We start from the raw sequence: 15,398 nt of genomic DNA, 5'->3' as shown, positions 1-15,398 counted from the left end.
AGTGTCTAGAATCAATCGTAGTATTTTTAGCAACTCTGAAAATACTGTCACGTATTCACACAACAATGTGACCAGGGATTCAAAAATAAACTTTATTTAATACAATAAAAATAAGAAATGGTCTTGTTTCAAATTCCAAGTACAAATTCTACAGGCTAGTTTTATAAATATGTACATGTATATGCCTAGACGAGCGACATTCGATGACATTCAAAAAAAGTGGTTTCTTTAATAAGAGACTTGTATCGTTTTGCATAATTTACTCAACTATAAGACAGCTGAAAACACATGGATGTAAAAATGAATTTACAAATCATGCAACATTTTATAAAATTGAGCTTAGATGTATATGGAGCAAATGGGATAATATTAAAAGAGATCAAATGTTCTCATAACGTGTCTTAACATAAATGATACAGTTTAAATAACCTTCGATGTCAAAAAATATAAAAATAGAAGTGTAAGGTTTACAGATTTGAGTCACTATAAGTAAAATTATGCATGGTTTAATTTGACAGAAACCACTGCAAGTATTTATATTGAAGTGCACTAATGATTAGGCTTTTTAAAGCTACCTTACCTACACTATAATTTAGGAAATAATACAATCTAGAGAAATAAAAAAAAATAAAATAAACATGACATAACATCTTCCTATTTAACAAAAATAACTGAAGACACCTTGGCCAATTATAATCTAAATTTTTTCCGCGCAGGAAACAATTATAGTGTACAGTTTTCATGCATTTCACGATTTTGTTATCATAAAACTATTTGCAAACAACGGTAAGTAAAATTATTAACAAATGCGAGCTATTAGTGAAAAATGCGTATGCAGTTAAAAAAAAAGTATATCATCCTCATATGCTCCAAATGTCTATCAGTCCATCACCAATATTCAACGCTGATACATTCTTTTATACATAAAACTATAACATATGATAATCGCTGTGAATGCAAGGTAACTTCACAGCTTTACAAGTTTTATAATTTTACAAAAATTCACATTTAATGCAACAGCTCTCGTAGGTCAGTTTTCATGTTTTTTTTTCTTGTTTAGTCCCAATGTGCTCAGCACGTTTCTGCTTTAAAACGCTTACATTCATCTATCACATTATCTTCGGTCTTTTCAGAGTTACATTCGGTCCCTTCGGCGGATGTACTTGGTGAAACAGGCCTTTTCTTGGTAACCGTTGTAACCTCTGCCGCAGTACCTTCTCCGTTTCCTGTCTTGGACGATTTGAATTTCACGATTATCGCTGTCATATTGTCACATCCGGTACCATCACCGAGAGTATTTGGGGCTAAGCAATAATCAAATAACTGGAAAAATCAAATTCAGAATCATCAATGATATTAAAAATTATCATTCTCAAGCTACAATAAATTTTAACTAAACAATTTATACCTCTTCGCAAATTTTTGAGACATTGTCATACCCTCGGGCGAAAGCAGAGCGTATGTAGTCGATTACGTTTTGACTTGACATAAAGTTCCAAATGCCGTCGCATGCGAGTACCATAAATTCATCTTTTTCTAGATCTAACGTAACCGTTTTAATATCTGGCAAAGCTGATATCATTTGCTCTTCTGGTGGTAGATCCTTGTTTTTCTTGTAAGCGTGATCACCAAGTGCTCTCGACAAATTAAGTCCACCATTTACTCTGCCATCAGCGGTAACTTTTCCACCAGCTTTTACAATGCGCTGCATTTCTGGCTGATCCTCAGGTTTGTGATCAAAACTCAATTCAACTGCTTTTCCATCTCGGCACAGTACACACCGAGAATCCCCTGCATTGGCTACATATAATTCATTTCCTTTGAGAATAGCAACTACTGCTGTACATCCACTGTCCGAACCAGGCTATGATACAATTTAATATTTTTATTATATTACAAAAGTAAATCGAAATAATTTAATGTTTATCTTAATAATGTATCAACCTCTTCGTCGAGTGATGACATAGGTTCATCTTCCTCTTCTTCCTCATCCTCCTCATCTTCTTCGTCGTCATCTTCAGTATCATCTTCTTCCTCATTGCTATCATCGTTTTCTACATCTCCTTCATCATCACTTAAAGATAAAAGAAATATTAAAATTTTATTATTTAGCACGGCATTCATAAAATTGTTGAATATATGACGGAAATATATAACTGAATAATTGGACTGGTGGTATCTTACTTTATAAGAGATTAAAAGAAAATATAAAAATAATGTTATGAAAATGAAGTTAAAATTAATTATAATATACCTCTGTGGTTGGCCATCAAAATTTTTATCATTTTCGTCATCGTCATCGTCGTCATCATCATCAGAATCATCCTCAGCCTCAGTTATTATACTTTTGTAGAGATTTATCAATTGCTTCTTCATGCGGCCACTGCTACTGATTTTTTCTTGCTGCTCAGCTTCACCATTCTCCACTGGTGTACAGGAACTGCTGCATTCATTATCACCTGTATTTTTACTGCTATCTGCATCCTCAAAGCTCTTGCTTAGTTGTTCTCCATTTGTTTCTGCCTCGTTTGGTGTGATCGTTGAATTGGTGGCTTTACTAGGTGATACTGTATCGCTGACATCCTCAGAACTGTCTGGCATTTCGGATGATTTAGCAGAACCTGAATCTGCAGAGGAGCCCACCTGGGACGAACGAGGAACATCACCATTGCTTGTAGTAGAATCTAGTACTTGATCTGCTTCGCTACTGCCAGCAGTCTCAGCAGGTTTATGGTCTGCAGTCGAAGAGGACAACTCACAAGGCTGACTCGAACTACTTACATCTGTTTCGTTGCTGTTCCATGATGTTGATGATGTTGAACAGCCCGCACCAGACGATGAACAAGCCCCTTTGTCTTTACTCCTTCCACTACGTAAATATGGACTCTGGAAATTCGATGGACTAGCACAACTTTCACTGACGAGTGGTTTGAACTTCAGGTTTCCAAACTTTGCTGAATATTTGGCCATTACTTGATCCAATGGCATTGCTGCTTCTATTCGAAGGTTGTTGACATTTTCTTCGACATCTTTATGTGACAAGAAAAAACAAATGGATAAGCAATCGTGATATAAATAACAGTAACTTGAGATAAGTATTTAAATGCATACCAGAATCTTTTCCTTTTTCTGCTTCATTATCAGATAATTGACTTCTAGCTATATCTTTCAAGATGCTAATTATTTCAGGTTTTGTAAGCGTGGCGTCGAATCCCAAGAAAGCATCAATTAAAGCTTGCTTAATATCACCCCATTTGTATGCCTCTGTATTTTTAATAAAATCTGGTAGATTATTAGAGCAATACGTCGCCACTTCAGACCCTCCGTGCCCATCATAAACGGCAAACAGTGAACAATCTTCGTCAAAGTCTATGCAACAGTTGTGAGCATCCTGAAAAGAAAACAAATGTTTTGATAATCTTTTAGAAGAAAGCTATGCATTAGCATGCATCACAAAGCAACATTATACATCATGGAAGTAGACTCTTTCATACAGGGAGAACAAATCACATGTGGAACAGTGCCTCGACACCCACAAGACTTCAAAACAAACATCTAGTCAATTGCCACGAAAAAAAAAATTACCAACGATTGCCTTACGTTTTCGCAAGTTTCTCAGCCAGCATCATTGCGTAGTATACTTAGCACGAACCTTGCATTATCAACATTTCGCTGGAGACAATTGACGAGGCGGCAGGCGGAATGTCGCCATGCACGATACGAGCACACGCTTTCGATAAGAAAAGGCGGCGAAAAACCAACGCGAATCAAGCCGGCAAGAGGAAAAACGCGGAGCCGTTACATGACACAGAGAGAGAGAGAGAGAGAGAGAGAGAGAGAGAGAGAGATAGAGAGAGAGAGAGAGAGAGAGAGAGAGAGAGAGAGAGAGAGAGAGAGAGAGAGAGAGAGAGCACCGGCGCACACGCGGGTGCAGTCACGAGAACGATCGTTCCCCGAATAGGATAGCTGCGGCGCCGGAGCCCGCGCTAATGTAACCCGCTAACGCACGCACGCGTGCATAGCCTATAAATGCAGTGCAGCAGTAGCAGCCAACTCCGGATGAAAATGGGTAGCTGATAAATACCTCTTGGCTCTGGCGCCAGCCCTGCATGGAGCTAGCTCCGACGATGAGGTTCTTGCCGACCTGGTCGCTGGAGACCTTGTCGGTCTTGGGCTGTGTCAAGTAAGCCCCCATCTTCCTCTTCCTGCTGCTCTTCTCTCTGATGTATGGTGGCCTCTCACTCGTCTCTCGCACGACGACCGGCAGCGGTAGCGGCGGCGGCGGCTGTACCTGGTGATCGTTCTCTCTCTTTCTCGCTCTCCACCTCGTCCCGGGAAGAGAGACTACGAGAGCAGGAAAGTCGTCTCGTGAGCTGCAGGTAGCTTATCGGGACCCGGCGGCAGCGCACGCACTGCACGGAATTTTCGCACAGATCCGCACAGCTCTTCTTCTCCGTGTGTGTATCCTGCGCGACGACGACGACTACGACTGTTAGCGCGCGCACTCTTTCTCTCTCTCTCTCTCTCTCTCTCTCTCTCTCGCTCTTCCTCTCTTTTTGATTTTTCGCTCTGTCGGTTAGAGCATATAAGTAGACTCTCTTCGCGGCCGCTAGGTCGTCGTATTCCCGCCCCGGGAACTTGGGCGCGCGCAATACACGCTCGCTATAGATCTCACAGGCCGTTGCCACTTGCCAGTTGCCGTTGCTCGCTGCCAGCGTTGGGCCTGTCTAGAACTATTTCAACATGGCGGTCGGTGGCATAAACCGACGTACCAACCTCCAAATAAAAATCTACTGGCTACAATACACGTGCAGCCTGCGTAGACGTCGCTACGGTAACAAAAGCGCGAAATTCAAAAATTAAGTTGATATAGACATTTGATGTGTGTGAATTTAATAAAAAATAAGTCTTTTTTTAAATGGAGAGATGAACCATTTGAACAAGAGTTAAGACAACTGAATTACTATTTGCCCCACACGTTAAAAATGCTCAAAATACTTATAGAATCAAAATGCATACATTACTAATGTATTTAATCTTGACCACTTGTATTGTGTAAAGAATCGTTTAATATTCTTTCTCATTTATAACATCCTATAAGCTTAGATGTTCCATCAATAATACTCTGCTATACGCCATGTTTTCTTGCATGAGTCTCTATAGAAAAAAATCGCGAAGAAGATCGCTCTACACATCAGCGCGCGGCCTTCGTTCGTAGATCGCATTTGAGCTGCATATATGGATGTAGCTCCTGCTTCCTTTTTTTAATACACTTTGCATTTCTTCGCATGCATAGTAAGTCTCGCGCCGTATATAGTGGTGGGCGTGTTTTTTTCATTCGCAAGAATCGCAAGGTAGTTTTTTCCATGGCTTCGCGTGCACAAAGCGAGTTTGTCTTGCTCCTTTATTTTCCGGCACGGCGACGCGAACCGTCGCTGGAATGGATGCGATGAATTTTTATTTTTGTTTTTTTCATCCTAGCGTCGTGTCGGTACATCGGTGTCGTTGCTTAATCGAAAGTTTCTTTCCTCGGGTTATGTTCCGGGCTCTCTTGCTTTTCATGCTATTGCTTCCATTAATCAACCGGCTTGAAACAGTGGTTTGCAAAATTCACGCTCAATCTTACCGCAATATCTCGTTCATACTTTTATGTTCTGCGGGTTTTTAGCTAAATTTGTAGCTTATAACAATCGGTTCAACGAATCAGCAAATATATATATATATATATATATATATATATATATATATATATATATATATATATATATATATATATATATATATATATATATATATATATATATATATATATATATATATATATATATATATATACGTGTGATAAAGAAGTACGAAAAGTCTCAGGGAATTACCGGCTGTTTTGCGTGCAGCCTCGAGAATTCTTTGACACAAAGTGGACTGCGGGATCAAATTCGCATAAAATGCATGCGAGCTGCTTTGCTGCATCGACCTTAGCTCGGGCAAACTTGTTTCCGCTGCGTTTTACATACGCGTGATGAAAGCGTAAATAGCGCTTTATGCATATAAACCCATTACCATAAGTTTATATTATGAGCGCAACGCGTAAAAAACAAATAATTCGCAGCGGCGCCATCGAAATAATCGCACGATATTTAGCGAACCACATCGAGGTTATACGAATCTTTTTTGTTGAAAATTTTTAAAGTGGCTGGATTATAATATTTCGGGATTAAAGAGAAGTGTCTTTTTCGTCTTTTAAAAATTTTATTTCAGAATTGATTTAATTGAATGATTGAAAAATGTTTTCGAGAAAAGCTGGAATTTGACAGTTAGTCAATTTCCGCTCGGCATAGTTTACTTTTTACATCGTAACCAAATTTTCGATATTAATGAAACCTCCGAACAAGTGCGCATCAAGCATCGATTCTCATCTAAAATTCAAATCTAGAATCAATGTTACACGCTCAACTATGAAAAAATTTCGCATAACCCATTCTAACCCTCGGAAAAAAAAACAGAAAGAAATCGATGGAATTCCCGCAGTAAAAGACAAGCTCCACGCGAGCTGGAAACCCCCATCGAATAAAATCCTTATCGCCCCGCAGAACCCGATCCTCTGAATGACATAGCCAAAGCCGTCGCAAACCCTTTTCCGCAGTCCCGACAAAATGCGCAGCGTCGCACTAAAACCATGAGCCGACCAGGTACAGCCGTGCGCGCAAGTGGTAACGTCTGAGTACGGTCAGACGCGAGCGTGATCTCTCTTCCCTCACGAGCGAGAAAAACGGTTTCCGATGGTGCAGTAGCAGCAGCAGCAGCAGCAGCAACAGCAGTAGTAGTAGTAGTAGTAGCAGTAGCAGCAGCAACAGTCGAAGAGCTGAGTAGCGCCCCTAAAACGAATGCGGCTAGAGGGGAAGGTGGCGGCGGTGGTGGTGGTCCGCCACAACGCTTATCGATTCGGCCGCCGTGTGCGCTCTCTCTCTCTCTCTCTCTCTCTCTCTCTCTCTCTCTCTCTCTTTGTCTTTGCTCTGCTCTGCTTTGCTCGCGCACTGTATCTTCTCTGGCTGATGCTGCTTTGTGGATGTAGCTACGGATGTGTATTGAAGCTGCCGCTTGTTTTTTCGGGGGCCGAGAATTGTGTCTTTTGTTTCGTCGAAGGTGCTGCAGGGATTCTATAAGAAACGTTGATTTTCTAGTCGATGTCGAAGGAAGTCGGCTAATTAATGGGATTTCTTCTTCTGCGATTTTCTGATTTAAGCAAGCATGGAACGAATTTTGTAGAAGAGGAGACTTGTTGAAAGAGATTTTTCGATTTATTGCAGATGTAGACAGAATGGTAGAAATGTACTTGAAGATTTGTAGCATTTCATAGTTAAAGCTATGACTTACATCGCTTCGAGTTTTCAGAAAATTTATCAAGAATGTTTAATAGCATACTTTCGACCCTCGAAAATCTTTCACTTTATTTCACGATTTCAGTGAAAATAGTATAAATCCTGATGGTAGTAATTTCAAATCCTCGAGGCTGTACAACGGGAGGGTGTTTAAATATTGAAAACAAGATGCAATGGTTTAGTAAACATTCAAGTTACATGGAGGCTTTTATAAGATTGTCGAGTTAATTTTTTATAACGCCATGCAGCTCCAGTGTTAAAAGTAGACGACGTGATTTTTTCGCGAAAAGGATTATCGGAAAAACTCAGCCCAGTGTCTTCTTTAGCTTTAGCCTTTACAAAGAAAAATCGCCGATATGGTCGTTGAATATTTTCCTCGAATATATTTTATATCGTATTTCGTAGCAAAGAAGTTTTTTTTTAACTTTCCTTGCCCGCTGCGTTGACCGCAAATGTTCGTCATCAACTTAGCCTCTCAAGCGCGACAATAATATATAGAATTAATTAGTCAAATAACTTTTTCATCCTCTTATTATTTCCCTCATTTTTTATTCCGCTCTCGTCTGCGTTTTCTCGTCTCCACTTACCAATGAGCCGATATTTCATTTCATGCTTTTATTGTCATCCTGGCGAGACTGCCCTCCACTTTTTTTCTTGAGAATATAATGAGAAAATCATTTGGATTAAAATTTCCAGACATGCCACCCGTAATTTATTAATAGCAAACGGCGCGCGGGTTTACAGTTGCACTTTTGAAAAACATTTCAGATTCATACAAATTTTATACGCTCTGAGCATAAAATTCGTCCTCTTGGCATTGCTGTACAAAACAACCGATACAGAAATTCGAAGTAATAAAAACATCATCGTAAAAAGGGTACAATACCCTAAATTATGACAAAATTTTGAACATCATTATTCCTGAGCTCTTCAATTAAGAAACTTAGAATCCGAAGAGGAGCCAGTCCAACTTGGCGAGTAGCATACCTATAGTATCCCCCTCTCGTGCTCCCATTCCGGGCACATGCATAATTACAGTTTCGCAGCCCCAGCGTCGACAAAAAGAAAGTCAGCCCCGGTCTCTTCTCTCCCTCTAATTATTTCTCCTCACCTCGTTCTCCTCGTATATCTTCCCGTTGAACTGACCGCGCGCGCGCGCCAACAGAAGTCCCTCTTTAATCCACTCGGCGAAATTTTTCGAGCTCCGCGCGCGCACTATACTTGCATGCTCCTTTTTTCTTCCTCCCCCGCGTCATCTTTGAGGCTACTCCAACGTCGTGCGCACAGTTGTGCAAGCGAGTCACGCGCATGAATTAGAGCAATACTTCGTCTTTAAGTCGAGGGCTGCGCTGGAGAGAGCAGGGAAGACCAGTAGCGGAGAGGGTGAAAAGCAGCTTTCTTGAGGGCGTTTGTTCGTCCCGGAATTTCGCGCGACCGAGTCACACAGTGCTCTAATTATCGTTACTTTATACCTATACGACTCCGCGGGGTTGCGCCGCGCGGAAATTTACGCGTGAGCTCCGCGGCGAGGCAAAGAGAAACTTGAAGCTTGAATGCTGATTTTGAAGCGATGAATGTTTCGCGTATTTCTTTTCGCCGCGATAGTTTTCATTAAATCTTTGGGAAATGTTTTGGACATAGAAGTGCTTTTAGAAAGCTGAGAGGAAAGAAGTTGCGCTGTATATTACACGCGCGAGCTGGCTTTTTCGTGCGCGAAGCTTAATTTTTGAGTGAAGAGAGATTTTTGAAATAAAAGCACGAAAAGAGAGGGAGGAAGAGAGACGGATGAGCGGTGTGTTCTTGCAAAACATGATGGAGTAGCGAACGGAGAGCACTTGGAACGCGGGATGTAAAAGACTAGCAAAACTTTTTTATGCGTGTTTTTGTTTTGAACGCGGGAGTACTGACTCCGTGCGCGGTGGTGTAGTAGTGTTGAAATTGCAAAATATTGAAGACGGACTAAAATAGAGGAATACTTTGAACGCCTTTCGATTATTGCTTTTATTTTTGCGGATGAGAGCTAACTTTGAGCTTCGGAAACTGACGTGGAATATAAAAAGGATTTTATTTAAAAACTGGGAGGGACCGTGAGTATCGCATTCCGTAAATTCAACTGGTTTTGATAAAAGGGGCGCTGAATAAATCAGGCTGCGTTCTTAATACTGTTAAAAAGTTATAGACTTTGAGAATACTACAAAATTCGATCTTAATCGATGCATACATTCAACAAATCTATATATCTACGGAATTTTCCCGTAAATTCTGAGTTATCGTAATTTAATCATAAAATGTCGACCGGAAATTCTTCCGGCACCCTTTCACACTCGATCTTATATTTCGACCTTGTCGTCGATATAATACTAATTCATCATTTTCCCGTTACTGCGATCTCGAAACTTTTGATGAGGCACTTACATTATTAATTCCGCCATCGATCTCCCTCTCTCGCCCCCTCGAAAACTTTTTCAGCTTCTCCGTCGACAGCCGAATTTATATAAACAAAGGCATATTTCTCAAAGGATGAAGAGTCACGTGCCAGGTAAATATTAAAGACGGGAGTTTATGGGATTGGTTTCGGTGAAGAAGGCGATTGCGTTCGGGATATCACGTGCGTACCAGCAATACTCATACCTTCGTATATTCGCGGCAAATCGAAGGCTTTCATCCTTGTAGTGCACGTATACACCGTGTATGAGTGTATGGAAATGCAGATCGCAACGGCGCCGACACGTTTTCCCGCAGCTGTTTTTACTTTCAACGACGTGCCAGTTGCGGAGACTGCAGTTGATTTTACAATTCTTTCGTCGGCCGCTATATATGCGTGAAAAATACGCCGTATATATTTCCCAGTGAACGAAATTGTTCAAACGAAATTTTGTTGAAAAGCGCGATCATTATATTTTATTCATTTGTTTGTTTCAACGAATTCGAAACGTATATAGCATATACACAAGCCGTAGTAGCCGTGAAAAAAAAGAGTTTTGAACTGGCCTTTTCCCCACCGATTGAACTTTTCGGTTAATAAAGATAGGTGGCGCGCAGGCGTTCCTCCGGTTCCCTCATTGAAAATCTAAAAACAGCCTCCTTGGACCTGCTTTTTTGGCCGTTCATACTACGACTGCCCGAGCCTAAATACTGCTGTTAAAGATTTAATATTACATACTTATAAGACAGGCGACCCTCCAAACGAATGCGAAAGCGGCTACCGTGAGGGTTTTCGTGGCCCTGTGAGAGGTGGAGTTTTAGTGAGTATGCCTGGTTTTGTCCCTCGCCAGGAGAGTCTCCCACACGGGGAGCCTCGCACGGCTCCTGTCATGGTACATTAAGCATTTCTCCAACTCTCCGGATAAACAAAAAAAAAAAAAAATTGTCTGTAGAAAATAGAGGCAATAGTAGTTTTCTTCATGCAGGCGATTGATTCGAACCAATTTTGACTTTGAGTCACAGTAATCTGGTTTCAGTCTTATGCATTATTACTAAAGAACTTTTTGATCAAGTTACTCAAACAAAAAATCGCAAGTATCTCTCAATAATTCTCAATCCTGGGCGCACGACTTACGCATTTCCCTTCTGATATTTTTACGACGCTCTTGCGAAGAGTACAAAAACCCGATAACTCAAAGATTCTAAAATGGCAAAGTATAGCTTCGTCCTGGCGAATGTAGAGCAGGCAAAAAGAGCAAAAGGAAGACAATCTCGGCGTTCGCGGGTAACGCTCTAAAGCCGACAATCCGCGCGCGCGATCTCGTGCCTCTCTCTCTCCCCTTTCTCTTTCTTGGTCGTGGTACGACAGCCAAATTCCTTTCGTCTCAAGGCTCTGAGATCATCTCCAGCGCTTCGTTCGTACATGAGTTTTGATCCCCCTAAGACATCCACTTCTCTCTACATTTTTCTTCGTTCTCTTCTAGGCTCGTCTCTCTTTCTTTCAGCATTATCCGACGCATGCACGAAAGTCGGTCGCACATACGAGCATACATATCGCCGCATACACACGTGCGCACACAGACAACAGAGGAGTTGTCGGAGCAAGGGGCGAAGAACCGCAAAAAGAATCGAGCGCGATAAAAGCGCGACGCGTGCACACAGAGGGGGGAGCGAGAAATGGGCCGTCGCGGTAATGAGAGAGGCAGAAAAACAGTCGCACGGCTGTGTATGTGTGTGTGTGTCTGATGCATGTATACACATTCGGAGCGTCCCCTCTCGAGTGGAGTAGGAGGAAGAGCCGGGAGAGAACAAGGCGCCTCGGGTTGACTCTCAACCCATTATCGGACAAAGACAGGAGCTGGCTCTCGAGTAAACACGAAAAGAAAATCAGCAGCGACCGAAATCCTGACGCTGATACTCCTGCTGTAGACGGCGAGAAAGAAAGCGGAAAAAAGTGAGAGAAGAGATCCCGGTAAACTAGATGAGGAATAGAGCGGACGCGGCGGAGGCAAAACGACGACGACGAGGACAACGGCGGCGGAGAGATGGATAGAAAACCTTCTTGTCGCATGCGCGCGCAAAGTGGATATAGAGAGACACGCCGTCGCCGAGCTGCAGCGCGCGAGTAAGTAGATCGGGACAGGAACGCGCCAGACGAAGCTCGGCTTTGAAGTCTCGCAGCTGCCGAATCGCGCAGCCACTGGAGAGCGGAAAAATAAGGTGACGCCACCGTGCACACAGCCTCGAGATTATATGTATGCCTTGAGAGGGTGAGAGAGAGAGAGAGAGAGAGAGAGAGAGAGCGAGAGAGAGGGGGGAGAGAGAGAGAAAGGAGAAGCGTGGCGAAATTAAGGGGATGAGGAAGCGGAGAGAGGGGAGAGAAAATAGCGCATAAGTTATGCGGGTGAAGTCGCGCGCGTGGCATGAGGAAATTCATTGAGGTTTCACCGTCCCGGGAAGTGGAAAGTAGAGGAGGAGCGAGACAGAGAGCAGGAAGTGGGAGTCTGTCATTTTAGCTGGTGATACACTGATGCTCGTATTTTTTATCCGGGATGTATTTTCAAGAAATTTCACGTTGATATGCATTTTTCCCGGAAAAGTAAAATGCGACTCGACGATGTGAAACAAGAGAATGGATATGCATATTACAAAATTGAATCGCTCGAATATAAGGCTTTGAAAGGGACGTCGACCGCACTAATATTTAACCGATTCACTCGACAATTTATTTCGACTTCGAAAATCTCTTCTTCCCAACAGAGCATCGACTGCACGACTCCTTACCTCTGCACACCGAGCGCACATTTTTCTTAAAACGAAGTATACTCGAGTTCGGAAATGAACTTTAAAAGTCTAAAAACTCGGCAAACTAGAGAGAAGAAAAGGAGGAGGAGGAAGTTGCAGAGGAAAGGAAACGAAAAATAGAGAAAGAGAATAAAGTACCGATAGAGATAACGACTCGGTTATGTATAGGAAAAGACAGCCAGATAAAGCGGGCGAAAAAAGCGCCCGGGCACAAAGGGAAATCTGCAAGACAGCCGATATACACACGAAAGTTCGATAAGCCTGGTGAAAATAAATCCCGGGGAGAAAAAAAATGAAAAGCACTCGTGCGAAGAGAGAAAAGCGAATAACTCGGTTCCCGGAAAACGAAAACCGGCAGCTATGCCAGAATAGAAGAAAGAAAGAAAGAAAGAGAGAACAAAACGGAACCTGTATTATACATTCGCAGGCCCGAATCGTGCGAAGACAAAGCCAGGTCATGCGACGAAATCATGAATACACGCGTAGTCAGTGTGTGTATATCTGTATACACACGCGGGGGAGAAGGCCAGCGCGCAATTTCGAAAAGCCAGTGGCCGAGTTGGTCGAGCAGTAGTACTACACACCTCTCGAGCAAAGCAGCCGAAGCCAAAACCATCGAAAACTCCCAAGACAAACACGGAGAGTGAGCGAGCGACTAAGTAAGGACAAGTAAGTAAAGTACAAGAAAGAAAGCAAGCGCGGCGATAGGAAGCAAGAGTCACATCAGAGAGGAGGCAGAGCAGCAGTGCGCTTGCGCACGACTCTCTGGCGCGTACTACTACTACGCGCGCCCGCGTCACATACTACCTACTACTGTACAACTCGAGCGAGCGTAGAACTCACGCGGCGGCTGCACCCACACACCATGCTCGTACACTATCTACCCACACGCGCCCGCGCAGCTGGAAGCTTATACAGCGGCGGAGGGGACGAGCGCAGATGCAGGGCTGACGAACGAAAGAGAGGCGGAGGTAGGAACTCCCCTGAGAGAGGGAGAGAGACAGACAGAGCGAGGTATAATACTCGAGCGCTCGGCGCCGCCGCGGCCAGTACATCGCGGAAGCTCGCACCGCCCGCTCGACTCCGAGCTTGCAGTCGCTCGGTGCGCCTCTCACTAGCTTTTCTGTCTCACGCACACACTCTCCGTCTCTATCTCTTCGTCTCTGACAGCTCGCTCACTCCCAACCACGATCGCAAGCGCCTTCGACGAGTCGTCCTGGCAGTGCAGTGCTCGTGCAAGACATCGTCAGTTACATTGTAGCTCTGACTCCGAGAGAGAGAGAGAGAGAGAGAGAGAGAGAGAGAGAGAGAGAGAGAGAGAGAGAGAGCTGGTGCGAAGGAGTGCTCCTAGCGTGTGTGCGTAGCAGCTCACTGCGCGCGCGCGCAGGACTACATTCACGTGCTCGAACGGCGAGTGTTACAACACGCGAGACTTGCCAGAGTCGTGTGTTTACTGCTTCTGCGTTCCCGAACGTTACACTTGTATTCTTTGACTGATTGTCCTCGTCGCAGCATCCCCATGACGAAGGCCCGATACAAAGGCAGTCCCTGAACGGAGTGTTGCCTGTCTATGCTGGCGTACGGGTTACTGGACGCGTTGTTGTCGTTGTCGTCGTCGTCGTCGCCGTCGGCGTCGGCAGTAGTAGCAGACACTCAGTTTTCGGCGAGAAGAGTAACAGGAGCACGACAGGAGTCCGGGGCGCCGGGCTCCAGGCTGCCGGGGCTGCCGTCAGCCGCAGCAGCAGCAGGAGGAGCCACTGGCGCGCGCGCTCAGCAGAGAGCGAGAACGAGACGAGCAGCGGCCTACTAACCCGACCTTGGGCTCCGCTAGACCAGGTAAGGAGCAAAGACATCTAGCGCCCCTGTGCACACGCTCTACTCTGCTGCTTCCAACTACCCTACGCGCGCGCTCTTTTCTCTACCCTCCGTGTGTGAGGGTGTTTGTGCCAGGACACAAAGCAAGCGCCGCGGAAAGCATTGTGTTTTGACTGAGGGGAAGGGGCTGAGGGTTGAAGCGTGTTGTTGAAAGACGACACACGAGGCTCTGAGAGGATTATTTCGTTAGAGGATTGGAGGGTGCTGGCCTTGTTTTTGCTAAGAGCGAGATAATTTAAGATTTTTTAATTGCTGCGTGGAGGTTAAGGATAATATGTTGTTTGGTTCTGCCTGGCCCTGGATAAAGCATTTCGTACGAGTTTTGATTAATTTACGGGATACATGCCGCAGAAACTGAAATTTGATACGCGAAAGTAATTAATCGAGCAGGCTGTGAAAGTTTCAGAACAGCTACTAAATGGACTTACTTTTTATCAAACAAGCATCGTGTTCGTCAAGTTTAATTGAGATTCACTTCACATTTTTTTACAAATTTTTCTTTCCTCTATCTAAACATTTGTTAGGATAGATTTTGAAATTAAAAAACGGTATTTAATAGGCTCAAGTTTTTATGACTTTTTATTCTCTTCTTTGATACAGGATCTAACTTTGTATTTATTTTTAACAGACTTTAGTTCGCGTGGCTCGTGACGAACGTTTGTCACTTTGAGGCTTCAATAAAGGTCGTTTTGTATATAATGAAAGTTTGCGCGATTTAGAGGCATGCATAATATGCATAAGTTAAAATATAAAAATTAATACAAAACTATAAACTAGTTAATTTGAAATAAATATTATTTCACCACTTTCTAGTCACTCTGAAAAATTTATATTCGTATTTTTCTTATTACCCGACTATAACTGAAGAATCATTAGGTATAACCATAAACATGCGGCAATTGAGCTATATTGAGGAAT

General features: G+C 43.2%; 2 protein-coding genes across 5 annotated transcripts in view; one reads left to right on the top strand and one right to left on the bottom strand.

The window, feature by feature from the left end:
• Positions 1-68: 68 nt before the first annotated feature.
• On the bottom strand, positions 69-4,750 carry LOC100123408 (probable protein phosphatase CG10417). 4 transcript variants are annotated; one of them, XM_031923684.2, is made up of 7 exons: positions 4,085-4,750; positions 3,112-3,391; positions 2,782-3,029; positions 2,255-2,643; positions 1,945-2,074; positions 1,409-1,864; positions 69-1,323 (listed from the first exon to the last, which is right to left on the bottom strand). In XM_031923684.2, the coding sequence occupies exons 1-7, from the start codon at positions 4,193-4,195 to the stop codon at positions 1,072-1,074; spliced, it is 1,866 nt and encodes a 621-aa protein (XP_031779544.1). In that variant the 5' UTR covers positions 4,196-4,750; the 3' UTR covers positions 69-1,071. The 4 variants fall into 4 exon arrangements, with proteins under 4 accessions (XP_031779544.1, XP_031779543.1, XP_032452810.1 ...); XM_031923683.2 differs by having other exon boundaries at positions 2,255-3,029; XM_032596919.1 differs by lacking the exon at positions 4,085-4,750 and adding an exon at positions 3,653-3,812 and having other exon boundaries at positions 2,255-3,029.
• An 8,902-nt stretch (positions 4,751-13,652) lies between these two features.
• The window catches only part of LOC100123415 (heparan sulfate glucosamine 3-O-sulfotransferase 1), a 44,452-nt gene continuing 42,706 nt past the window's right edge, over positions 13,653-15,398 (top strand). Inside the window, exon 1 of the mRNA XM_008214428.3 lies at positions 13,653-14,441. The gene's annotated coding sequence lies outside the window, so the exon portion shown is untranslated. The remainder of the gene's footprint in view (positions 14,442-15,398) is intronic.

Source organism: Nasonia vitripennis, chromosome 2 (genome assembly GCF_009193385.2).
Source record: "Nasonia vitripennis strain AsymCx chromosome 2, Nvit_psr_1.1, whole genome shotgun sequence".
In the NCBI taxonomy this organism is placed as follows: Eukaryota; Metazoa; Arthropoda; class Insecta; order Hymenoptera; family Pteromalidae; genus Nasonia; species Nasonia vitripennis.
The sequence above is the reverse complement of the archived record's forward strand: the minus strand, read 5'-3'. Positions and strand labels throughout refer to the sequence as shown.

Bases quoted from the DNA above. Each gene is read 5' to 3' on its own strand.
- LOC100123408 (XM_031923683.2), bottom strand. From the start codon at position 4,195: ATGGGGGCTTACTTGACACAGCCCAAGACCGACAAGGTCTCCAGCGAC. The intron at 2,075-2,254 runs GTATATTATAAT...TTTATCTTTAAG, and splicing joins TTTGATGGCCAACCACAGAG to TGATGATGAAGGAGATGTAG. The intron at 1,324-1,408 runs GTATAAATTGTT...TGATTTTTCCAG, and splicing joins TCTCAAAAATTTGCGAAGAG to TTATTTGATTATTGCTTAGC.